The sequence below is a fragment of the Armigeres subalbatus genome, chromosome 1 (genome assembly GCF_024139115.2).
Source record: "Armigeres subalbatus isolate Guangzhou_Male chromosome 1, GZ_Asu_2, whole genome shotgun sequence".
NCBI classification, from domain to species: Eukaryota; Metazoa; Arthropoda; class Insecta; order Diptera; family Culicidae; genus Armigeres; species Armigeres subalbatus.
This window is the reverse complement of record NC_085139.1, coordinates 309,243,064-309,270,658: the sequence shown is the minus strand read 5'-3', so window position 1 is coordinate 309,270,658 and position 27,595 is coordinate 309,243,064. Positions and strand designations below refer to the sequence as shown.

The following is a 27,595-nucleotide window of genomic DNA, read 5'->3' as shown; positions in this document are numbered from 1 at the left end:
ACAGTGCACTGTGGGAAAAAACGATTCGAATCGTAATAGAATTAAGTCTCTCAGTTCGGAGTGAGATAAATTTGAAAACCTATACATTTTCTAAAGTAAAAATCTTTGGAGAGTCGAATAGTCTCAGATGGTTTCAATCACCGCACAAAGCTTACAGTGGAGATATCAATCTCATTTTACCCCAGTCAACCCTGTTTTTGTACTTAGTCCATCAATATCTTCACTCGGAGCATCTCAAATTAGACAGAAAATGGCCTGTGCTAGGTCAAATTTCTAGAAAATTCAAATGGAGTTGGATTCATAACTCCACGTTACGGTAAAATAAGATATGCACAGGCCAATGGCACCACCCTACTACAATTGATATGGTTCATCCGCATGGCTTCCCCACTCAGTCTGTTGGTCTTTCGTCCTCAATTATTGTACAATTTCACCTATTTTTTGCACGTCAATCAATAGCATGCTTCGGTAAATAAGTCTTCAAGAATCCATCCAAGGTCAAATAAACAAAGCAAATGAAACACAACCATATTTAGTTTCTTTTTCAGTATTTGAAATCATTTAATGATAGGGTTCAACTTTACAGTACATGTACAGTGTTTGTCTTAGTACTTATTTTGTTTTTTGAAAGAACAGACTAGATTTTGTTTTCCTTTACTTCTTCAGTTAATAATTTAAATTAAATTAAATTTGGTTTAAAATGCAAAGAAAACCTACTAATCCTTACTCAGTTACTTGTATTTTCATTATTTACTTTTGTTCTGTTTCTCACAAGCTTTCGTGAATAGCCACACACCTACGATTTTTTGTTACTTTTTTTTCTTGTTTTGTGTTTTGTAGTACTCTGATTAATCCTACTAAATGTGTTTTCTTTTTCCTCATATTGTTGTGATTTTGTTTATATTTAGCTAGCGTTTGCATTTCCTTATTTGTTTTTTTTTCGCGTGTGAATTCATTTAATTCTCCCCCGTCGATCGTTTCGACCTCGCTTCCATTTGTTCTACACTTGCTTGCCTTGCTGCTTTGTGACTGTGTGTGGGTCTATGTGTGAGTCGCGACAGGGCGTCCATATTGAATTTAAATTAAATTAATTTATTAGTTGAGAACGTGCTGCTGATAGTTATGTTCCATGGGCCCGCCGTCGGACGCAAACGAACTATCGTAGCCGCCGAGTGCGTCGTCCGACGAGTCGTCCTTCAGGTGCTCCAGGATAAGGTTATCGTTGCTGCTGCTGTTGCTACCGCCGCCGCCGATCATGCCGAGACCGAGCCCGCTGCTTCCGACACCGCCGCCACCGCCACCGTTCCGGGCCGCCTTCATCGATTCGTCCTTCCACTTGTCCATCGATCGGCGCCGGGCGTTCATGAAGAAGTTTCCCACCGTGGTCGGCTCCAGCCCGAGCTGCCGGGCGATCGTCACCTGCATCTCCTTCGAAGGTCTCTTAGTTTCCTGGAATGGAGGAGGAGGGAAAGTGTTTTGTCAGGGCTAGAACCTTCGTGTGCTGAGTGATTAGATATCCTATCGGATAGTTATAGGGTTACTGCTCCTGGACTTTATCTCATAGCTCCGATATTCATCCCACAAAAAACAAAGCAATGGAAAGGAATTTGATTAGTTTCTCATTTTTAAGATTTTTTTCAGCATGTTAGGAAAAAGAAACGATGAAATCGGTGTTGTACTTTGTTTCGCGATGAGATGAATAAATGTTAGTGAGATGGAAAACGGACTATTTCCCCTATATTGAATATTGATGAAACGTTCCCAGTAAGCTAGACGTGGTTTTTCTTTTCTTTTATATCTATATTCAAGTATTTTTTAGCTAGACGTGAATTCCACTGTAGTTAATTAATCAACTATGCATCTTATTGGCACTTGAAACTATCCCCGCTAGTGTACAAGTGAAGCGAACCTAATGAATGCAAACAACGAAGTGTAAAACAGTGTCCAAGCCATCTCCCATATTCAATTGCTCTCAACGCCATACGGGTTTTAAATAAGGCGCGCTTATAACGGCTTATAAGGGTGTGGGCCAGCCTATCAGGCTAAGTGCTTCTGGGTTGGGACACAATAAAGTCCATGCTCTACCATCTATTAGTATTCAAACATTAACTTACAGTGCTTCCCATGAAAACTCAGAAGAAATCAGGGTGGCAACGTTCGAATTATACACTTCAAATCTCGTAATAAAAATAAAAATAAGAAATCAAAAAATATAAAATAAGAGATTTCACTAGTATCTTTTTTCCTTACATTTGATTCGGAATAACTTAGCTTAGCAGGATTGCCTGTACACATCGTAGTTGCTAGTCGTGATTGGCTGAGAAACAACAAATAATGCGCAGCTCATCAATTGAATAGTTTTCTCGGGACTAAAAAGCTATTCTCACTGTACATGATTCGGAGTATCTTTAATTCAAGATTAATAACGATGCCGGCCAACATTAATTCGACACTTAGTGCTACAAGAAACCGAGGAATCCTCTGCATCTTTATGAGCGTACTAAAAAGGAATAGGTGGAACAGAAATCTTTTTTTATGTCTTTATTAGGAAACTTTCAGCTCAAGGCTGACTCGTCTTGTACAAATGGAAATCTATTGGAAATCGCCTTGGTAAGCGACTGATTGTTTTGAACGACGCCAACACCATATACATGATGATTCAGAAACGGGAAAACAACGCGTGTCCAAAGCATTTTTGTTAAGACTGATTCAATATCTTATGGCGTAAAAGGTTAGAGATAAACCTATTTTTTGCCTTTCTCGTATACAAAGTATACGTAAAGGCTATATGATCGCTCCAAAAACGAACTTTTTATAGGAGTCCCGGAGACCCATAGTGTTATATACCGATCGACTCAGCTCGACGAATTGAAGTGATGTCTGTGTGTATGTGTGTGTGTATGTGTGTGTGTATGTGTGTGTGTATGTGTGTGTGTATGTGTGTGTGTATGTGTGTGTGTGTATGTGTGTGTGTATGTGTGTGTGTATGTGTGTGCGCAAAATAATCTCACTCATTTTTCAGGCACTTATCATTAACCGATTTGCTCGCAACAAGTTGCATTCGACGCGGAATCTTGTCCCATTGTTTCGTATTGAAAATTGGCCGAATCGGACTATGGGCTTCGGAGTTATGGCCAAAATATATTTTTACAACAAAATTCTCACTCACTTTTAAACACTTACTCTTAGCTGATTTACTCGCAACAAGTTTCATTCAACGCAGAATCTTGTCCCATTGTTTCGTATTGAAAATTGGACAGATCGGACTATGGGTTTCGAAGTTATGGCCAAAATCCACTTTTTCACATGAGAAACACGTACAAAATTCTCACTCATTTTTTAGGCACTTATGCTTAACCGATTTGCTCGCATTAAGTTTCGTTCGACGCGAAATCTCATCCCATTGTTTCGTATTGAAAATTGGCCGAATCGAACAATGGGATTCGAAGTAATGGCCAAAATACATTTGTTGACAAGAAAAATTCTCACTCATTTTTTAGGCACTTACTTTTAGCCGATTTGCCTGCAACAAGTTGCATTCGACGCAGAATCTTGTTCCATTATTTCGTATTGAAAATCAAACAGATCGGTATTAAACAGATATGGCCAAAGTTTATTTTTTTGCCTTTTTGCCTTTCTCGTATACAAAGTATACGTAAAGGCTATATGTTCACTCCAAAAACGAACTTTTGATAGGAGTCCCGGAGACCCATAGTGTTATATACCGATCGACTCAGCTTGACGAATTTAGGTGATGTCTGTGTGTGCGTGTGTGTGTATGTGTGTGCGCAAAATAATGTCACTCATTTTTCAGGCTCTTATCTTTAACGGATTTTCTCACAATAAATTGCATTCGACGCGGAATCTTGTCCCATTGTTTCGTATTGAAAATTGGCCGAATCGGACTATGGGCTTCGGAATTCTGACCAAAATATGTATTTTTATAAGAAAAATTCTCACTCACTTTTTAGGCACTTACTTTTAGCTGATTTACTTGCAACAAGTTTCATTCAACGTAGAATCTTGCCCAATTGTTTCGTATTGAAAATTTGCCCAATCGGACTATGGGTTTCGAAGTTACGGCCAAAATTCATTTTTTTACATGAGAAACACGTACAAAATTCTCACTCATTTTTAAGGCACTTTTCTTTAAGGGATTTTCTCGCAACAAATTGCATTCGACGAATCTTGTCCCATTGTTTCGTGTTGAAAATTGGCGGAATCGGACTATGGGATTCGGAGTTATGGCCAAAATACATTTTTCAAAATCTCACTCATTTTAGTCACATATGTACCCTCACAGTGTTGTAAAATGTCATTTGCAATCGTTTGTATAATTTTTCTAGACCTTTTTTCAGAAGTTAGCTGTTGATTATTGATGTATGACGAACTTATAGCGCTTAAATGTGCCTACAACTTTGTCTGACAAGACATTGCTGTAAATATGTAATCTGGGGCGTGGGAGGCAAAATGTCATTCAAATGACATTATGTCGAATGACACGTGACATTTTGGACAGTTTTCAGTCTCCAGCATTAGATGTTATATTTAGAGCCACGTACCCTTGAACAAAAATATAGCCCTACTCAACCGTTATGAGTACAGCTAAAATTATGATGTGAATTTTACTTCTGAAGAAAGTTATTACCAAATTAGTCAAATGACATGCAGATGACATTTTACAAGCCTGCCCTCAGCCGATTTGCTCGCAAGAAGTTCCATTCGATGCAGAATTCGGTCCCATTGTTTCCTGTTGAAAATTGGCCGGATCGGACTATAGGCTCAAAAGTTATGGTCAAAATACTTCTGACGTAAACTACGTCTAAGGGGAAGACTCAGATACAGGGTGTAAAACCGAAATTTCCAAATTCGAGACCGTCACGAAATTAGGATAGATTTCAAACGCTAATAGCGTCTTTATCTTTCTATGGATTTTAAAGATTTGCTTATCAATAGATTCGGAAACTCTCCAGCAATTTGCCAATTCTATTGATACTATTGATTACAAACGTTATACTATTGAAAATGTTATTTCTTTCCAAAACGGGTGAAATATTCAATTCCGTTCATAAATCCCCAACACGGACATCAGATTGCAGTATGGTACGGGCCTTTTGATCCACTGCTTCGTTTTCCCTGTGTATAAAAAGCCCCATGTTTCGCGTGCGCGCGTCATTTTCATTCTGGATGTCACGGAGAACGGACCAGCGCGGTTCCAGCGATAACGCCTGTGGTTTGGTCTGTTGTGGTAAAAACTCATGGATGGACTATTCAAATCAAGCCCAACTCAGCACCTAAAAACTCATGGATGAGTTGAATCATCGTATGTTTTCTGTATGTATGTAGAATCGCGAGCGCGCGTCAAAATTATGTCTTTCTCTGAATCGTGATCTCGTGATTCTACTACGGACGGAAAACAATCTGCCATTACCAAGCAATTAATTTTACTTTGATCAAAATTCATCTCGCCTCAAGTTGTGACATAAGAGCTACTTTCATTGATGGTAGCCAATCGTTAGTAGGGGAAATTACGGCTTTGGCAGGTTTTGTTCTATTATTGTCAAGGGTTTTTCTGTTACCAGGTTATTATGCTCAAATTTGGCCTAAACATTCTTTGCATATCAAAGAATATTGCGCCCCCCCATTAAAAGAACAAAACCTGCCAAAGCGGTCATTCGTCCTACTTCATACAAGAAAATTTAATCTGAGCGCTGCTAATGTTAATGACGACGACCACGCGAGCCACACCATCGCCGGGAATAAAATTTCCGGTAGCAGCTCCGCCAATGCTGAAGGTGGTACCACGGTCTGCTCTTCGCGACATCTCGAACGAAATGGCTCGCGCGCGCGGAAGAGCTGCTTTTTGTAATCAATAAAGTTGAACCTGTAGCCACGCCCTTTGGTGAGTGTGTGACGGTTGAAACGGTTCAAGATCGGTTGGATTCGATTCTGGTTTCCTTCGACTGACTTCACTTTAGCGCCAAGCAGACGATTAAATCGTTTGCTTGTGAAGCAGCAATATTTGTATGCCCGGCGAGACTCAGGGCGAGTCCATCAAAACACGCGGAAATATTAAAAGCGAGTCCGACCTATCCGACCACAATTTTCCACCCAAACGGCAAAGCACGCGAAATCCCTCCAAAATACCCAAAAATCCACTAATCCCACCCATCAAAAACTTCCTTCCTCTAAAGTGATTAAGGCTTGGTCCCTTTCGCTTTCTACTCTACTGTTTACATATAGTATAGATAGATCTGACCTTGAATCATGCTCGCTCAGCTCGAGCTCAGGTTTACGTCGGGCGGTCGTGTCTTGTACACAACCCTTATGATTTTTTTTTCACCGAAAGTGCGTAGAAATTTCTCACTCGAAAGAAACGAGAAAGGCACCATCACCGCTAGGTGGATTAATCTGGGTTTTTATTATTTATTATAACACAATTGCATTACTCATTAGTTATTTTGGTATAGGCTCGTATATATTCAAGCACTACGGGGCTGGATGCTAAAACTACAACGCGGTTTGTTGCTGGATTATTCGAAACAAGTATTTTTAGGGGTACCAACCCGGGAACAACTTGACATCTGTAGTACGATACCACTATACCCCGAAATTTTGGTTTAATAAGTTTAATTGGTTCTACCAAACTTGTGATTATCTGAATCATTTCATGAAAAAAGCGATAACGAAGGTAATGCCCAGAACTAAATACCGTGACAAAAATCGTCCCAAACTAGAATTAGTATTAGGAAAGATGCTAATAACTCTAAGATGATCGACTGAAGGAAGGTTGAAGGAGCGATTGCCAAAACAAATCAAATGGCGGAAATTTTACCGACGGTTCATTTTCATCGATAGCGCTTAAATGTCGTATAACTTGGAAATTTATAAGGATTTCGCAGATAGAATATGTTATGTGAAGTATTAATGGGTGAACTGGGCTGGAAATACAGAGGAGGAAAGCAACGTTATTGGATAAATGGGCACGGGAGATGTTGCTTTTCAAAATAGCTTATAAAAATCTAATGCAAAATGGGTCATTCATCCTTATTATTTTTAATTTATAGTAAACCCCCGCGAAATATTTCTCTAGTTAATCCGATTGTCAAATCAATACAAATGAACCAAAATAAACCCACAGCCATTTGAAAACAGACAGGATAATATATTTAAATGAGTGTTTGTACTTTTTATTCTGGAAAAATCTGAATTAGCCGGACTAACGAGAGGCTTTCTTTGAGGTAAAAATAACCTTACATCTTGGGAAAACTTTCCGCCGGATTTTAGTCCTCGCGGCCCGTGTATCTTAAATGGGTCCGGGATTGTGATTATCCGTGCTAAATTTCGAATAATTCGTGCCCAACATAGTATAATATGTAAAACACGCGAGAAAAAAAAAACCGCGAACCAAATTCCCGAGGTGTGAGGCTACCGTAATATGAAACTTTGTGTTGGAAAGTTTCTCGACTTCCCTCACGCAAAATGATGTTGCAGTTGAAATTATCGTACCGAGGTTACTTTAAGAATATGCATCGTCGATTTTCTGCAGTTAACAAACCCGTTAAACCCATAAATCATTACGTGCAGTGAAAATAAACTGTATGGGTTATTTATTTAATTAAAACGGCACATCGATTTAAATATTCTACAAAACAATCCTTCGTTAAGAAAATAACCACGTTTTATTCTGATCCAAATTTGAACCATTACGTGTGTTTTAAAAAAGAAACCACCTAGTCATGATGGTAGTACAGGCATACCTCGATAGTGCGTACCCTCGATTATACGTACATTTTACCTAGTACGTACAAAAAACTTTTTTTTTTCGTAAATTTTCTGTATCATGGCACATGCTCAATTTTCTGATCATGGCACATGTGGGGGTCCTTCATATGTTACGTAATAATTTCACAACTGATTCAAACACCATCGTGAGCTTATAACGAAATTAGTAGCAAGACTTTGAAAAAGCAGCGTGTCATAAATGTTTGCCAGTCTTACGTAACACATATTATACTATCATTTTAAAAAATTTAATGGACATTTGAAACAGCTGAGCGATGCTGAGCGCGTCCAAATCCTCATAAAGCAGAATATCAGCAAGAGGAATTCTTTTGTCTTGTACGCGTTCGCACACGCACTCGCGTGAGTATGTCATCGGCATAAGACTGGTATCAGCAATAATTGAAATTTTATGGGTATTATTTTCTTAGAAAGCAGATTATAATAGCTATAGCTATCCACTTGCTCAATTATTATTTTTACGAATTATTTTATCTATCAAGGAAATTAGTTCCAGTTCGTTAGTCCCCCTGCATTAGTTCACCTGATAGACCAAAAAATATTTCACGATGAGTAAATTAATTCCATCATGGGAATGGTGATTCATAAAATTGAATTTTCGGTAAGATATTTTATTATTTAATTAAGTTTACATTAAGTTTCGTTCCATTCTGTCCACTTGTCGGTAACAATTTTTTTTGAGAAACAAGTTAGCAGCGTTACTAAAACGAGGAAAATTTTTGGTCGAAAATTTCTTCTGGGACGTCTTACTGGGATTTCCGAAGAAGTTTATCCTGGAACAGTAGTTTCTCCCAAGGGTTCTTCCTGGGATACCTTGGTCGAAAATTCCACACATTATTTAACTTGATATTCTATCACTTCCTCAACTTTCCTGTTGGACGCCTTACAATGGCTGTCAGTGAAGCAAAGAATAGTGTACTTGACTATGGTGTTCATTTTTAAAGTAATAAACGGTTTACTGCCTCGATATTTGTGTGATCGAATTGAAAGAGGAAGTGATATTCATAGTTATAATACTAGACACGCGGATAATGTGAGAACACCCTATTTTCTGTATGGCGCTTCACAAAACTCTTTGTTTTTAAAGGTATAAATGTTTTCAATTCGATGCCTTCACACATCAAACGTGCAGTCACGCTAACACAGTTTAAGAGACAATGTATTTCACACGTCAAAGCTGCCTTTTGAACAGCTACCCGGCAATTTTTACCCGTTAGCACATGTATCTTGACGAAGTTTTTAACAACGGATGATTTTTATGGACCATTTTTATTTTTATTATTTATTGAGGCATTAATAAGCTATAACGTTCGCCTCGATGATGATGATGGATTTTAATTTATTGACGTAGTTTATTTTTGAACCTTTCTTTGTGTAGTCTACAAAAGTTTGAGCATCGCGCGCGGATTACAGATATGAATGATTTTGAATTTATTTAAAACTTGCATATTTCGAACTGTTGAATCATGCTCTTGAATTAGTAGTAAGCCTTCTGGTAGATTATTTTGTACTCGCGAATGTCCCGAAACATTTGTTATCGATGGAGCGATTACACAGGTTTTGGCGTTTGGTTGTCGAACCTAATGATCCATGTTCAGATACATGTGAGTTTTAGATTGCGATATTGGTTTGTGAAAAGAACGCGATGTTTGGCGGAGCTTTTGAAATCTGTGCGAGAGGTTTCACAAGTTTAGCTTTTGATGAGCTCCATGTATCACTACTGTTGTTTACAAAAATTCTAGGTGTAGTTCTTTAGTTCATTTTACCAATTTATTTTTGCTGTACAGTATGGAATTTTATTTTGGATTTTATATCTGTATATACAATCGGATCGTTTGTTTGCAAAACCGATTACATTGATCTTATTTAATTATCTTAAAGATAACTCGTCCAGCTCAAACCTTTGTAGGGGTATGTGGCGGGACCATCATCATCATCATCATCATCTAGACCTGTGCGTCGATTAAAATTTTATCGACGGTGAGGCGTGATAGATCATTTTCTGCCAGTGGCAGTGGCGTGGTGGTGATTGGCGGCGGCGTAAGTCAGCGTAAATCAATTTCGTGTATTACAAGTTTTCCAGAATTTATCTGCATGTTCCTCCAGGAATTCCTCCGAAAGTTTCTCCGGGAATTCCTACGGGAGTTTTTCCAGATACTTCTCTGTAAGTTTTTCCAGGAATTCCTTTGGAAGTTCCTCCAGAAATTCCTCCGGAAGTTCCTCTAGGATTTTCTTCGCGAATTTTTATGAACATCCATCTTAAGTTATAGCCAAATATTTCTCCGTTAATCCTTCTAAAAATACCCACTAAATTCCAATATTTTCTTGGTAATTTCTTCAGAAATTCTCTTAGGAATTCTCTTAGAAATTTCCACATCCCCTTTACCAGAACTTCCACCAGAAAATCATTCAGAAATTTCCATGTAAACTCCTCCGGGTATTCTCTCTGGAGTTACTCCAGAAATTCCATCAAGATCTCTCCATTAATTACTTCGAGGTGTTTCCGGAAATTGTCATTGATTTCTTCAGAAACTCACGTGGAAGCCCTTGATACTCACGCTCCAGGAATTCTTCCGGAAATTCCTCCAAGAACTCTCCCGGAAAATTGTTCCCGTTTTTTTTCTCCGGGAATTCTTTTGGAAATTCCTTGCAATTCATCTGGCTACAAAATATAAATTTCGTCAAAACCAGTGCTGGAAATACTCGCTTCACGAGTAAGAAAAGAGTGTAATTGGGCCTACCAGAAATGCCATACTCGCGCGAACCTACTGCCTGCATTTTTTCTAGCGCTTGCTTTGTTCGCGAGTACGGGCAGAGCAAAGACAAAAAGCAGGGCAGTATTTTTTTCGCGAGTAAAAATCACGATCGCGAGTATTTGTGGTTACTTCGAATAAAATGGATAAATTTCACTTAACATAAACACAATAACAATGAACAAATGTGTTCTTGCTCGAACATCCGTGAGAATCATGTTCCGAGGTTGGTTTATGACATTTTGCAAATTAACCCGAATGACTCACGAAGCTCCACGAACATTTTTCGGGGTTCGCTTTTCTGTTTCCTCTGCGAGTAGTAGGTAGACAAGAAAAGGCAAAACAAGTGTTCGCGAGTATTTTGCATGCCCTACTCTTGTTTTGTGATCAAGGTTTACAGATTTCCACTACTGGTCAAAACTCTTTCGGAATTACTTACAAAAATTCACCTTGAAATTCCTCTCGAAATTATTTAAGGGATTCTCCCGGAAGATCCTGCAGCCATTCTCAAAATTTTTACGATACTTCGCTTAAAATTTCTATGAAAAATCATCCATAATGCCCTTCAGTATCTTCTGAGAATTTTTTCCAGGAATTCGCAGCAAAATCTTAAAACAATAACTCCGAAAATTCTTCGAGAAACTCTGCAACTTTTTATTCCAGAAATTCCTCCATGTATTCTCCCAAAAAATCCGCCAATAATTTCCCCGGAAATTACTTCAAGAACTTTTTCAGGAATCTCTTTTAAAATTCCCACAGAATTTTCTCAAATTATTCTGCAGAAATTTCCTTCAAGAAGTGCTCCGGGAAGTTTTTTTTTCGGGAAGAATAGGAGTATCCGAAAGAATTTCCTAAAAAATTTCCTAAAGTTATTTTTGAAAAAAAAAATTCACGATGGATTTCTTGGTTTGAGTTTGAGTTTCGATTTCCTGGAGATATTCTCGGAAAAAAAATCCTGGCAGAATATCTAAAACAAATCTAGGAGAAATTTGAAAATAATGAATTTCCTAAGGAATTTTCAGAGGAAAATATTTATGAATGCCAAAACAAATTTCAAATAAAGTTTTAAAATAATTTCAATCTGAAATACGAAAAAAATTCTAGTAGAATTTCAGAGGATGTTCTTGGAGTAATTCCTTAGTTTTCAAAGAACAACCCCACATTTTCAGAAAAAGGTATCTTTATGTTTGGCCGAGAATGTGTTGAATAGTGGCCATGTTGCCAAAAATTATCCAATGCCGCACTTTTTGTCCAGAGATCCACGCTAGTTGCAGTTTATGAGTAGATCAACATCCAATGATTTAGATTTAAATACTTTATCGACAGACAGCACCTCAATTTATCAAGCCGATACCGATCAAGTATATAAAAAGTCGGCCCTCGAGACCTCCTATAAAAAAAAAGTTTTTAGCTTTTTCGTTACACATTGTTATACGAGAAAGGCATAAAAGATTCTACAGACGAGAAAATTAAAATAACTTAGAAAGTTAGAAATCAGTTTTTTTGTTATCTTTATACTCATCTTAGTGTAATGTACTTATGTAGGGGAACTGTTCCGTTTTCTATCTCACTGAACATATATTCATCTCATCGCAAAACAAAGAAATACAGAACCAATCTCGTCGCTTCTTTTTGCAAACATGCGTGCTCACTGGTGAAAAAAATCACAAAAATAAGTACCAAACCAAATTCCTTTTCTTTGCTTTGTTTGTGATGGGATGGAAATAGGAGCTATGGGATGAAGTGCCGAACCGTTCCCCCATATAATTACGAATTATAATGAAGGTTCCTCCAAATCAACGCGATGCATTTGTTGCTATAGCTGACAGTTTGTCGCTTTGGTAAGAAAGCCAATAGAATCGCAATGACAGTGACAGTTCAGGACAACCTTAAAGCTTTTCATTTACATAAAATCTATAGGTGGAATCCATAAAATACGTCACGTAAAAATGTTGTGATCCAGCCCCAATCGTCACTTTTTGTAATAACATGCATAATTATGCATGATGTGTAACATATCTTTAAAACGTCACGAATATCACGTAATTTATGAATGTCCCGAAGTATTAACATACAATATTTCATAAGAACAATAGCCTCACAGGCACCATTTCAAGAATAAGTAAGTAATGCTGAGTAATGCTGGTCCGTCGTGTGCTATATCAAATATAAATTTGCTTAGAATACAGAGCCGTCTATCCAAATTTTGGCTTCCGAGCGGTTTTATAAACATTATACCACTTCCAAATAAAGAGAAAGACAAACAAATTTTTTTTTGTTCGGTGTTTTTTTGCTTCGATAGTACGTACACTAAAATTACGGAGGTGTACGTACTATCGAGGTATGCCTGTATCAAATCAACCGCAAGTTCCTTTGTTCTCACATCTTATCATTTTATGATAATCAAGTTATGAAGTTGTATGATAAAGAATAATCATTTATTCATTCATTCATTTATTTAGTCTACATCTAAACAGATAACACTGAATCAACAATTTGACGCCACAATCTCTCCATCTCTCCATCCTCGAATACGCCCCACGCTCGCCAATCGGAATCGGAAGCGAACACCATCTTTGCTGGGTTGCTGTCCGACATTCTTGCAACATGTCCTGCCCATCGTACTCTTCCGGCTTTAGCTACCTTCTGGATACTGGCCGTAGAGTTGGGCGAGCTCGTGGTTCATTCTTCGCCGTCACACACAGTCTTCTTGCACACCGCCAAAGATGGTCCTAAGCACCCGTCTCTCGAATACTCCGAGTGCTTGCAATTCCTCCTCGAGCATTGTCCATGTTTCATTTCCGTAGAGGACAACCGATCTTATTTGCGTCTTGTACATGACACATTTAGGGGCCTTCCTTAGCCACGCTGTAAGACGCGCGGCTACAAAGCAAGACCATGCTGAGGGTGGCTGGGTTCGTTTCCCGGTGCCAGTCTAGGCAATTTTCGGATTGGAAATTGTCTCGACTTCTCTGGGCATAAAAGTATCATCGTGCTAGCCTCATGATATACGAATGCAAAAATGGTAACCTGGCTTAGAAACCTCGCAGTTAATAACTGTGGAAGAGCTTAATGAACACTAAGCTGCAGGGCGGCTCTGTCCCAGTGTGGGGATGTAATGCCAATAAGAAGAAAGAAGAAGAAGAACATGACACATTTGGTGCGGTGGCGAATCTTTTTTGACCGCAGTTTCTTCTGGAGCCCGTAGTAGGCCGACTTTCACAGGTGATGCGCCTTCGTATTTCACGACTAACATTGTTATCAGCCGTTACCAAGGATCCGAGTAGACGAATTCCTCGACCACCTCGAAGGTATCCCCGTCTATCGTAACACTGCTTCCCAGGCGGGCCCTGTCGCGCTCGGTTCCGCCCACAAGCATGTACTTTGTCTTTAAAGCATTCAACGCCAGTCCAACTTTTGTTGCTTCACGTTTCAGGCGGGTCTACCTTTGCAAATATTCGGCCGACAATGTCCATGTCATCCGCGAAACAAATAAATTGACTGGATCTGTTGAAAATCGTACCCCGGCTGTTACACCCGGCTCTCCGCACGACACCTTCTAGCGCAGCGCAATGTTGAACAACAGGCACGAAAGTCCATCACCTTGTCTTAGTTCCCGACGCGGTGTTCGCCAGAAATCTTCACACAGTTTTGCACACCATCCACCGTTGCTTTGATCAGTCTGGTAAGCTCCCAGGGAAGCTGTTCTCGTCCATAATTTTCCATAGCTCTACCCGGTCTATACTGTCATATGCCGCTTTGAAATCAACGAACAGATGATGCGTTGGGACCTGGTATTCACGGCATTTTTGAAGGATTTGCCTTACAGTAAACATCTGGTCTGTTGTCGAGCGGCCGTCAACGAAGCCGGCTTGATAACTTCCCACGAACTCATTCACTATTGGTGACAGACGACGGAAGATGATCTGGGATATCACTTTGTAGGCGGCATTAAGGATGGTGATCGCTCGAAAGTTCTCACACTCCAGCTTGTCGTCTTTCTTGTAGATGGGGCATATAACCCCTTTCTTCCACTCCTCCGGTAGCTGTTCGTTTTCCCAGATTCTGACAATCAATTTGTGCAGGCAAGTGGCTAGCTTTTCCGGGCCCATCTTAATGAGCTCAGCTCCGACACCATCCTTACCAGCTGATATATTAGTGTTTAGCTGTTGGATGGCATCCGTCGACTTCGTCCCATATACCCGACGTCGTTCTCCGCTGCGTCGTTAATGGCCACTTTAACTATATTCCAGCAGTCCTCAAGAGGGGCCCATCGAACTCACCCTCTTCCGACAACGCTGCCTCGAGATGCTGCGCGTATGCAGTGGCGACATCAGGTTGCTTCAGTCGCTCTAGGTCGTACCGCGGCGGTCGTCGGTACCGAACATTGTTGATGACGGATAGTTTTGGGCGTAAATTAACCATCACCAGATAGTGGTCAAAGTCGATATTAGCGCACCAATATGTCCTAACGTCGATGATGTCGGAGAAGTGCCGTTCATCAATCAGAACGTGGTCGATTTGTGATTCTGTCGGCAGTGGTGAACTCTAGGTGTACCGATACGGAACGCTGTTTTGGAAGTAGGTGCTGCGAATGGCCATATTCTTGGAGGCGGCGGAATCAATTAGTCGTAGGCCGTTTTCGTTCGTCAGCCGGTGAGCGCTGAACTTTCCAATAGTCGGTCTTAACTCCTCCTCTTGGTCAACCTGAGCGTTCAAATCTCCTATGATGATTTTGACGTCGTGGCTTGGGCAGCTGTTGTACGTTCCACGCTGCGCGTAGAATGCGTCCTTATCATCATCAGTGCTTCCGGAGTGTGGGCTATGGACGTTGATTATGCTGAAGTTGAAGAACCGGCCTTTGATCCTCAACCTGTACATTCTTTCATTGATCGGCCACCACCCGATCACGCGCCTTTGCATATCGCCCATCACTATGAAAGCTGTTCCCAGCTCGTGTGTTTTGCCGCAGCTCTGGTAGATAGTATGATTACCTCTAAACGTTCGCACCATTGATCCCTTCCAACAAACCTCCTGCAGCGCTACGATGCCGAATCCACGATCCTTGAGCACATCGGCGAGTATGCGTGTGCTCCCGATGAAGTTGAGAGATTTGCAGCGCGCAATAATAGTAATTAGCGGTCCAAATTCTAACAAATTTAAAATTTTATTTCAAAGTTTTTCGGAAAAAAGGACGAAAAGTGAGTTAAATTATAAGAAAATATTTATCTAAAAACTAATAATCAATATTTATAGACGAAACAAGGAATGACGGTTAAAAGTTATAAAACTATACTTGACGAAAAACCCAAATTTATCCCAAAAACCCAAATTGATGATGCCTTTCTCGATTCAATATGTTGAATTCGAATTAATGTTGTAAATGCAGTGCTTATTGCCCACATCTCGGCGGTAAAAAGATTTGGTGCAATTCTAGTACGTTGCTTAAAAATTACTTACCGTGGGCTACCGTGGGTTGCGCCACGGCTAAAATGATTAATGATTCAATGTGCATTTGTGTTTTCATTGATAAAAAAATAAAAATATAATCCAAACTGCATGATTTATTTTAAAACAAAAACAATAGTGTCCAACTAGGAAATTTGCTCCGTCGAATGAAACCAGTTGCTCTCGAATCTGTCAAGCCCTTCTATATGAAACGCGTTTAACAAAAAAAATATTTAGGGTAAGACGGTATAATATGCCCCCCCTAAAGCAACTCCTTGATAACTTTTTACTTTTCAACGCAATTCATGCAAACTTTGTGTTATTTGGTAGTCCAGGAAGTCGCAAATGCATTGCTCGTGAGTAGTCATTTAAAAATATTACAGATAACACGTAATAAAACTTTTTTGAAAACTCGTAAAAAATTGATTTTAAAAAGTGCCTGGGTAATGCGCCCCACCTTAACCAAAGACGTTTCATAGCCCTTCATTAGTATTTTATCAATCACATAATAAAAAGGTTACAAATTCTTATGCGCTTGACATTAAAAAACCAACATAAGTCCATTTAAGGACATAGTTGGAAGAGTACCACGATGGCAGCCAATATGGCACCGGACCTTCCACGGGCCAACCCCACACCTCCCGCACTCCTCTCCCACCAACATTCGAATGCATCGAACAGCATCGAACAAAAGTTAATTATTCAAATTACTAACCTGTTCACAGCATATTTCCTTACTTCCCGTGATAATGAACATGTTTCTTCAATGAATCCTATGTATTCCGGCTCGAATTATAGCAAAAATTAGCAGTTTCGTGCCAATTTAATAGCCGTCCGCGATTTGTTGGGTTCATCACTGCACTTCACTTCTTCTCAAAGGGCATTGGAAAAATCAAGTTTTTACTCACTTCTCCGCACATGAGCAGCCCGAAATGTTGATAGAATGCAAATTAAACACCACTTTTTGAAATCAGTCACTTATTTGAACAGAAAACTTAGTATAAACTGCTAGATTTGCCCGAAAAAAACGATTAAAAACTGATCGCGGAGCGAATGTAAACACCGCGGTGCACCGGCACCGGCAGCAGCAAACTAATAAGTAGGGTGGCTCAAAAAATAATTTTGCTTCGCCACGCTCAGTTTATTATGATTTATAATTTGGGTTTGGGCTGGTTTGAATAGGCTTACCGTGCGCAGGTCGTTTCAGGTTTGTATGACAGTTGATATGGCGAGGTTGAATTTAACATTATTCTGATTCTGGCACTCCGTCATTGGGCGATGGCGAGGGGGGAGACCATATGACGGGATGAAATATTTAAGAGCTTCAACTCCATAGACATTCCATATTGAATGGTCGTTCCAATAGTTGGGAGTCGATTTTAATCGAGGTTGCGATTCTTTCGCATGATAATTAGGCTTCTCAGAAGGCATCAGTGAAACGTGCAATTCAACAAAATATCCAGAATTTGTCTGTGATATCTATCGCACCAGGAGCAGATACTTCTAGTCTAGTCTAGTCTACACTATCGTACCAGGGGCAGATACTTCATACAAAAAGTGTGACATAAGGGTGAGTATAAAATGCTATATTTGCGTTTCGTAATCAATGGATCTTTCCTGCGGTGCGGTTTTCGTTCACTGAAGTCTCTGGAATGTTGCTTTCAGCAATGTGGGTTCTCTTTTCGCCAGCGTTTGGAGGGAAAGCGCCGTAATCAGTGTAATAAAAGGTTTAGTTTCCCATTCTAGTTTTCATACAAACTTGAACCGGCTTGCGCTCAACCAGTTTTTGTTCAAATCGGTTTTTTTAGGACACTCGGAACATGGGACGGAATCGAGTGAGCGTGATGGTGCTGGGTCGTTTTTTGAACCACCCTACTAATATTCTTTGTTTTTTATAAATACGACACCAATACTACTACAGTATATGAAAGTTTTTACTGTACCAATACTATCAAAGCATTGTTTTGGTACTCAACCCACCTTCACCTTAAGCAGGTTGGAATTACATTTCAATAGTTTCCATATAATTTGGAAGCAACTGATGCAAGCTCGCCGCGCTAGTGTCCAGTTCGTAAGGGCATACTGTACTGCCTACACTGGGGCGTTTTGACCAGTGATACATGTTTTTGGAAAACGTTACATTTTTGAAGATGGAAGCAATTTTATATTATATTAACTACTGAGAAAAGTTATTTTGTTGCCCAACTAAGTGTTCCAGTGCAAGTTTTGCGGACAGTAGACTAGCATCGCTCCAGAATGTTCAGCAAACAAACATTAAAAGTTACATCAAAACTGTGACTTTTTGTATTTTGCAAATATTTTCAATATGTAATACAAAAATATTCCCATATTCACATAGGATGATGGTTTTACAAATATTTATAGGTACCAACTGAATTTGACCTTTGGTTAGTTATAGTTTTCTGGAAATCAAAGGGGGGCGTTTTGGCCAGGTGGGGCGCATTATACCGTCTTACCCTATGGGCTACACACATACACATTTTTGGAGTGAAATTATAGCCTTCTGGTACAACTTTGTTGTACGAGAAAGGCAAAAACAACCAAAATTTCGGTAATGTGTTAATGTTCTACTATGTTTGTAATTTCGAAACGTTGGAGAAAGAAAACATATAGGGTGTGTGTACCAATTGTCGCCATACATAAGAACAACTATTTTTTTTTTAAATAAGTAAAAGGCGTGTGGGTGGACTTTATATGTAAAGCGAAAGGTTTTACTTCCTGCTCCTTAGAACAGCTGTAAAAACAACAATAAAATTTGTTATAATCATCAAAATTTATTAACTCATAATAGGAACCCGAGCAGCACAAGTCAGACAAAAATGGTTACAGCAACTTGATTGTGACTGATCCCGGTCACATATGAGTTGCAGTAACCTATGTGGAACATGTATGCCGCTAGGGAACGCATGCACCAGTTGTGGCACTATTCTTAATTTTGGTTCCTTATTTGACAAATCGCATTGTTTTCTTATGGGACTGGCCAAATAAGGACCACTAGTGCGACAACTGGTGCAAAGGACGTCAAAAATTGTAACACTTGAAGCGTGTTCCAACTGTTTGAACTTAATTTTGGTGAGAGTTTTGCCAATGAAATGTTTCATGTAAATGTAAATGTTACGCAAAAACTTTATTTGAATTATATAGCCTAATTAAATTTTTGCTAAAAGCATCCATACGGAGAAACACGTTTACTCATTAATGGGTATTTTATCTTTGCTATCTCTTTCACTCTGCTGGAAAATTTACCCGTTTTGGTAGTATAAGTGGATCTACTCATTTAAATGAGTAAATCCACTTATTCTCCCGAAATGGGTAAATTTTTCAGCAGAGAGAAAGAGATAGCAGACAAAAAGTACCCATTAATGAGTAAACGATTTTTACCGGGCATAACCCTAATTCAAATTTTGAAGGAAGTACTAGATTCTCTGCCGCCAATAGGGCATTCGGAACACCATTACGAAGGCAACTGGCTCCACTGCACGACATTACCAGCACATCTGCCCAACGGAAAGGCGCGAAGGTATGTGTTAGCCACAGAATCACGTGGCACACCATGCGATGTAATGGGTGGAATGAGATAGGAAAATCTGTTAACCTGCGATATATCGAAAGCTGTTACCTATCGCCTATATAAGGATCCAACCCCCCAAAATCGTGTCTCTTTTGGATTCTTGGAATCGGCAGCATAAGTCTTATAATAAACAGTGGTTGAACCTGTGAAATAGGATACCATCGGTGAAATTATCGCCTGTGTTATAAAATCTTTTTGGAGTGTCAATTCCCAATCTAACTCGCAAGGATGCTAAGAGTGTAATAAGTGCTTCTAGTGGCCACTTAGTGGCATACTGGCTCTCCTAATATCGCCAACGTGAGGCCAGAAAGTGATTGAAAGGTCGCCTCCCGGTTAGAAGCTTAAATCGACACGAATTAAAATTCGTTCTAGAACCGGCTAGGCAAGGTGTCGTGATTCGCGAGCTAGATTCAATTTCTTTCAATAAAGACTACAGTGACTAGTGCTGCCGAAAGTGATGTCGCTCATAGCGAAGTCGAAAAGGTCGTCCGTTACCATACGGCCAGGTCGTACGTCACCATACGACCAGAAAACCACATTCCGTGATCGGAAAGATTGCAGCCATGACGAGGGTGAAGCGCTCGAGCAATTCTATGGAAAACAGCCATCAGAACGAGTTCCGTGACAGGCAGGTTCAGGACAGCAAGAAATCTAGAATCGGTTAAGCAGTGAGTGAACCTACAGTTTTTGCTTAAATAAATCGTGAAATTGATCAAAAAATTAGCAATTGCTTACTGAATAGAATTTAGTTTATTTGCTGGGTTTGTTGCATGATCTTATTTGTTCATAGTTTATTGCGAGCGCTAAAAGAGAGTTTTTCCAGGTTGAGAACAGAAAGTGAAACAGGTGAGTTTTCCCCAGCACGTTGTGCCGACCCTGAGAGATTAAAAGAGGTGAGTTGGCTCGGGACGTGAGGACGTCCATGCCACAGACGCATGGGCGTCATTGGTAGTTACAAAATTAAGCAAAATCAAAATTTTGAAAATTGTAGGAAAAAATGCATTTTAAACAAATACATTTGCAGGGCCTGCCAAAGATGTGGTGTGATTTGACAGTGGGCCCTGTTAAACCACTATAAAAAGCTACATGTATCCGAAAGCAGGTTTCGCCAAAGCGACCATGTGCCGCTCAAAGCGCACAAGCTCAAGTCCTGGTGTTAAGTGGAACGCTAAACAGCCATGATACGGAAATCTGCTGTACAGGACAGAAAGTGTGGAAAAGCATGCATCGAGCGGCTACCTTCTATCAAAGCTGTGGCACCACCAAGATGCGCCAAAGCGTGATTTGGGTGGCCGCCAATCAAACCAACGATGTGCAAGCTGTGGATAAAAGTCCGATTCTTCAACTATAGCATTATCAACGTGCACAGCCCACACGAAGGGAGACCCGACGACGAGAAAAAAGCGTTCTATGCACAGCTGGAGCAGACATACGATGGATGCCCACTGCGGGAAGTCAAAATCGTCATCGGTGACATGAACGCTCAGGTAGGAAGGGAGGAAATGTATAGACCGGCCATCGGACCGGATAGACTGCATACCGTATCGAACGACAACGGCCAACGATGCATAAACTTCTCAGACTCTCGCGAAATGGTAGTCCGAAGCACCTTCTTTCCCAGCAAAAATATCCACAAGGCCACATGGAGATCACCTAGCCAAGAAACGGAAAACCAAATCGACCACGTTCTAATCGACGGTAAATTCTTCTCCGACATCACGAACGTCCGCACTTACCGCAGTGCGAATATTGAATCCGACCACTACCTCGTCGCAGTATGTCTGCGCTCAAAACTCCCGACGGTGATCAACACGCGTCGGAGTCGTCCGCCGCGGCTTAACATTGGGCGGCTACAAGACGGTAGACTAGCCCAAGACTACGCGCAGCAGCTGGAAGTGGCACACCCAACGGAAGAGCAGCTAGGCGCAGCATCTCTTGAAGATGGCTGGAGAGATATTCGATCCGCCATTGGAAGCACCGCAACCGCTGCACTAGGCACGGTGGCTCAGGATCAGAGAAACGACTGGTATGACGGCGAATGTGAGCAGTTAGTTGAGGAGAAGAATGCAGCATGGGCGAGATTGCTGCAACACCACACGAGGGCGAACGAGGTACGATACAAACGGGCGCGGAACAGACAAAACTCGATTTTCCGGAGGAAAAAGCGCCAGCAGGAAGATTGAGACCGTGAAGAGACGGAGAAACTGTACCGCGCTAATAACGCACGAAAGTTCTATGAGAAGTTGAACCGTTCACGTAAGGACCACGTGCCACAGCCCGAGGTCTGTAAGGACATAAACGGGAACCTTCTTACGAACGAGCGTGAGGTGATCCAAAGGTGACGGCAGCACTACGAAGAGCACTTGAATGGCGATGTGGCAGACGGACCTGGGGGAACGGCGGTATGGTGATGGACCTGGGGGAACGCGCGCAGGACATAATTCTACCGGCTCTGGATCTCCAGGAAATCCAGGAGGAGATTGGCCGGCTGAAGAACAACAAAGCCCCTGGGGTTGACCAACTAGCAGGAGAGCTATTTAAACACGGTGGTGAGGCACTGGCTAGAGCGCTGAACTGGGTCATTACCAAGATTTGGGAGGAGGAAGTTTTGCCGCAGAAGTGGATGGAAGGTGTAGTGTGTCCCATCTACAAAAAGAGCGATAAGCTAGATTGTAGCAACTACCGCGCAATCACATTGCTGAACGCCGCCTACAAGGTATTCTCCCAAATTTTATGCCGTCGACTAGCACCAATTGCAAGGGAGTCCGTGGGGCAGTACCAGGCGGGTTTTATGGGCGAACGCTCCACCACGGATCAGGTGTTCGCCATTCGCCAAGTACTGCAGAAATGCCACGAATACAACGTGCCAACACATCATCTATTCATCGACTTCAAAGCCCCATTGGATACAATCGATCGGGACCATCTATGGCAACTAATGCACGAATACGGAATTCAGGATAAACTGACACGGTTGACCAAAGCGACGATGGATTGGGTGATGTGCGTAGTTCGAGTTTCAGGGGCATTCTCGAGTCCCTTCGAAACCCGCAGAGGGCTACAGCAAGGTGATGGTCTTCCGTGTCTACTATTCAACATCGCTTTGGAAGGGGTAATACGAAGAGCATGGATTAACACGAGTGGTACAAATTTCAATAAGTCGGTCCAGCTATTTGGCTTCGACGCCGACATAGATATTATGGCACGTAACTTTGAGAAGATGGAGGAAGCTTACATCAGACTGAAGAAGGAAGCCAAGCGGATCGGACTAGTCATCAACACGCTGAAGACGAAGTACATGATAGGAAGAGGTTCAAGAGAAGACAATGTGAGCCACTCACCTCGAGTTTGCATCGGTGGTGACGAAATCGAGGTGGTAGAAGAATTTGTGTACTTGGGCTCACTGGTGACTACCGAAAATGATACCAGCAGAGAAATTCGGAGACGCATAGTGGCTGGAAATCGTACATACTTTAGACTCTGCAAGACGATCGAATATAGTTCGCCGCCGTACCAAATTGACTATCTACAAAATGCTTATTAGACCGGTAGTTCTCTACGGACACGACTGAACGATGCTTGTGGAGGATCAACGCGCACTTGGAGTTTTCGAAAGGAAAGTGCTGTGTACCATCTATGGTGGGGTGCAGATGGCGAACGGTACGTGGAGGAGGCGAAAGAACCACGAGTTGCATCAGCTGCTGGGAGAACCATCCATCGTTCACACCGCGAAAATCGGAAGACTGCGGTGGTCTGGGCACGTAGCCAGAATGTCGGACAGTAACCCGGTGAAAATGGTTCTCGACAACGATCCGACGGGCACAAGAAGGCGAGGTGCGCAGCGGGCAAGGTGGATCGATCAGGTGGAAGATGACTTGCGGACCCTCCGTAGATTACGCGTGGTTGGCGACGTGTAGCCATGGACCGAGCCGAATGGAGAAGACTCTTATATAGCGCACAGGCCACTTCGGCCTTAGTCTGAATAAATGAAATGAATGTATTTTTGCTGGTTCACGAATTCGGGAACGCTTTTTTTGCGTGCAGGGGCCTGCAGACAGTTACTGTGTATATGGAAGACTCTGGAAGCCTTCGGGTTGAACCAATTCGAGGTACATTAATTTAATATACACTCACAAAAAACTCCGCATTATATTCATGAGTTTACACATGGATTTTTGCAATGGGGGTTGCCAAATGCATTCCATATTTTCGACACATATATTTCATGCGCCCGCATGCATTACATGAGCGTTCATACATAGTATCTATGTGGGTCATCGTATCCATGTGTGAATTTGTATGCAATTTGGTATGTGCCGACACATGATATGCATATTTCAAAATACATGGATTTTTCCATAAAGTATGTGTCGATTTTTGAAGAACATCACGACGCTCCAAACACATTGATAACCGGAGATCCTTCACCAAGAATTTATCCGATACCGGTTCAATACAATCATTCCCCCTATATCAAAAAATCTACATAACAAGCCTATTTTTCTCTTGGAAAAATTTGCGAAGAAAATCAAACAAGCTCTTATAGTGTAGGGGGAATAACGGCTTTGGCTGGTTTTGTTCTATTATTTTCAGGGGGGTTTTTTATGACTGATTTTGTTCAAATTTGGCCTAAACATTCTTTGCATATCAAAGCATATTGTGGCCAAATTTAATAAAATTCGGTCGATAAAAACCCCCTGCCAATAATAGAACAAAACCTGCCAAAGCCGTCTGTTCCCCTATTTGATTGGAACTTTACGCATCCCATTTAACACAAAACAAATCACATTAAAAAGACCATAAACCGAAATTAGTAAATGTTTTAGGCACTAGCATTAGTAAAGCATACTTTGAATATCGCCTGAAGCGTCCTTCTTTGCAGATCCGTAAATACTAGCCGCGGTTTCTTCGAGTGTCCCATCATTACACTTGGTTCCGGTTCCTCGTGCTTCTTAGCGTTCACTGCTTTAGGTTAGTCGCGATTTGGATGCGTGAAAATGTAGAAAAAATATGTTTTGATGTTAGTATGGTTAGTTTGTTAGTTATGAGATGATATTTGTTTTATGAAGGAATTCGAGTATCAATTAACCTGGTTTTGCCGATTGAGTTGCTTGAAAAGAGAAAAGAGACAAGGAAACATTACTTGGGTTAGATGGCTTCAGTTCAATGTGAAATCAGAAACAACACAGATATCTACTTACACGAAAAGCAACGAAAACATAAAACTCTCGCCTAGTCCTACTTATAATTAAACTTAGCATCTAAAATAAAAACAACAAAATAAATTATAAAATCAATTCTTTAATCACAGTATTGAAATCACAGAATAGCTTGCTCTAGAACAAAAAAATAAATAAAACGGTGTGCCAAAATCGGGAGTGCGGTATCACTACTTCACGACATCGAAAAAGACCGTAATCAAGGAACGCTCGCAATACCTGCTAGCCTGAGGGCGGACATCCTCTGGTACTCGGGCTCCTGGATCCATTTGTACATGCGCCGAAACGTCTCCCGGCCGGACTTGAGCTTCGACCACGGTTTCGGATTCCGGAGCAGATCGGAGAGCGTGCCCTGCGACCGACAGAGGACTCGCTGTGCGAAGATTGCCTGCGGGATGCTGTACCGTTTGAGCTCCGAACTGATCCGATGGGCCAGCTCCTTGGTGTTGATCTCCTCGACGTCACCGTTCATGCAGCCCACGTCCCCCATCGAACCGCTGCCGCACTTGCCGCCCCCGTTCGACAGCGACGAGTGGTGGCCCCCGGTTAGCGAATCTTCTAACTTTTTCTCCTCCAGCTTGACGTGGTCCAGGTCGGACTCTTCGTAAACATCATCTATAACAATTTCTTTACACAGATTAAGGTCGCTTATGTTTGCTTTTGAACTGAAAGACTTGTTGAGAAAAACGGTCGAATGGTGGTGGTCTTTGACGCCGGACCCGGCCCCGCCGGGTCCACTCACGCCCCCACCGTGGAGGACATCCGAATCACTCGGATGGTCCAGATATTGCACTGTACTGGCGAAATGGTCGGTGTCGTCCTTATGTCGGCCAAGATCCGGCTTCGCCGCCGACGTCAGAAAGCGATCGTCCACTGAGCTGAGATTCGAAGGAATCGGAGAGGCACGTACCAGGATACACTCGTTCTTACCGTCCGCCACATCCACGTCCTTATCCAAATGGTGATCCAGCTTTGCGTCCTTTAGGACGTGATTTTTGTCTAACCCGTGATGATGGAGATCCGTCGGAGAGAGTTCCTGAACCGAGTTGATGTGCACGGGCGAATGGATCACGCCCAGCTTTTCCAGATTGTAGCAGGAGTTAATCTCGATGTTCACCCCGACGGAACTGCTGTTCATGCCGGGAAACGGCTCGCAGATGTTACCCCCTATGGAGTAGGCGAACTTGTCCGACATGGTCGATATGGGTGGCAGGGGTTGCAACGGGGTCAACGTGGCGTACGACGTGTTCGCACTGATGCTGACCGGCGAGTCCCGGTCGTGCATCGGCGACAGGGTCTGGAAGTCCGACGACATGATCGAGTCCACCGAGCCGGGATTGCCGGACCCACTCAAGCACATGTTGATCTGCTGCATGCCCTCCTGCGGGTGGATGATCACCGAGAGGGCATCCTGCTTGTGCTGCTGGACCAGAATCACCTCGATCTCACCCAGCGACGACTGATCGTTGGCCGGACTGTGCAGGTTCGGGTCATGCTTTTGCGTCAGATGCTTGCTGATCGGAGGCGGAGAGTGGTGCGGGTGCTGGTGCTGATGCTGCCGTTGCTTGTGTTGGTTGATGTTGTTATTGTTGTTGTTATTGTTGTGGGTATTCTGCTGATTCGGCGCTCCATTGGGGAAAAAGTTCCCGCTGCTGATCACACAGGGACGATCATTATTGCATTGCTCCATGTTACACGTTTTTGGTCGATTGCGACACCGAGCTCGGTCTCACTCGCTATGTCTTCTTGTTTTTTGGTTTGTTTCGCTTATTTTATTTTTGGTAGATCGCTGATGCTTCTGTTTTGACTAGTTTTTCATGTTTCTGCAATAAAGAGAAAAGGGAAATTAGTAATGAATAAATGTCTCTGAGATTGTTGGGATTGTATTAGCCAAATACAGACGCATCAATATTTTAGAGCCCTTCATAATTTGAACCACCAATTATCGTTTATTGTTATTTACTTTAACAACCATGCTCCAATGGCGGATGTCGAGTCATATCAAAGATTCTCAGTGCCCTTGGCAAAACTTCCATGGAGCGCTCTTTTCTTGCCAAGAAAAATCAAACGTAAAGTATTTCAAATTGTTAACAATATTTCACAGAACAATTTGAATTTTACATAAACGAAAAAAAATTAAAATGTTTAGTGGTTTTAAAATACATCGAATAAAAATTAATATTCAGCGGTGTACAAGAAACTCTTGAAATTTTACGAATCTGTGCTCCCACAAATTTACGTGAAAAACAAAGAGGATTTTTTCATGGGTCTACGCACACTCCAACCACTCCAACCAACTCCAACCATGAAATTGATCTATCGATTTGAAACCGCCCAAATCTATCATCCGTGGTTTAAGGAATGACTTGACATAGGGTAAAATTCTCAATAGTAGCGAAATTTTGACTGAATTGGTCAATATTGGAAATTACTTTTGGACCTACTCGGATCAAGAACTCTGGTGGGTCTGTCGGTATTTGAAGGCTATTCTGGACATAACTATTATGGTCAATAAAATCCACTTCTGAAGTAACGATAATCGAAATCGTCATCGCCAGGGGCTTCTCGCTAAGATTCGTTGCCGTAAAATCAGTCCGTATTCTTTCATTGTCGGATTCTCGAAAAAAAAAATTGATGATTCGGGAACAGTGTCAGCTGCCGCATCAGATATAGTTTCCGGGAGTATCATTTCATACTCAGCCGCTAGATTCCAGAACAGACATTCGTTGGATTAGCATGACGCTCGATCAGTCGGGTCAAATTTGTTTGAAGTCCCACCC

At 41.5% G+C, this 27,595-nt stretch overlaps 1 protein-coding gene across 3 annotated transcripts in view; it reads right to left on the bottom strand.

Moving 5' to 3' along the window:
* Window positions 1-531: 531 nt before the first annotated feature.
* LOC134207903 (uncharacterized) overlaps window positions 532-27,595 on the bottom strand; it is a 51,041-nt gene continuing 23,977 nt past the window's right edge. For 2 of the 3 annotated variants that reach the window (XM_062683944.1, XM_062683945.1), the window contains exons 2-5: window positions 25,035-26,638; window positions 24,686-24,706; window positions 24,446-24,561; window positions 532-1,449 (exon numbers count right to left, since the gene is read on the bottom strand). In XM_062683944.1, coding sequence (XP_062539928.1) covers window positions 1,096-1,449; window positions 24,446-24,561; window positions 24,686-24,706; window positions 25,035-26,505 — 1,962 coding nt within the window. In that variant the 5' untranslated portion in view covers window positions 26,506-26,638 and the 3' untranslated portion in view covers window positions 532-1,095. The remainder of the gene's footprint in view (window positions 1,450-24,445; window positions 24,562-24,685; window positions 24,707-25,034; window positions 26,639-27,595) is intronic. The other variant, XM_062683946.1, reaches the window with a different exon arrangement.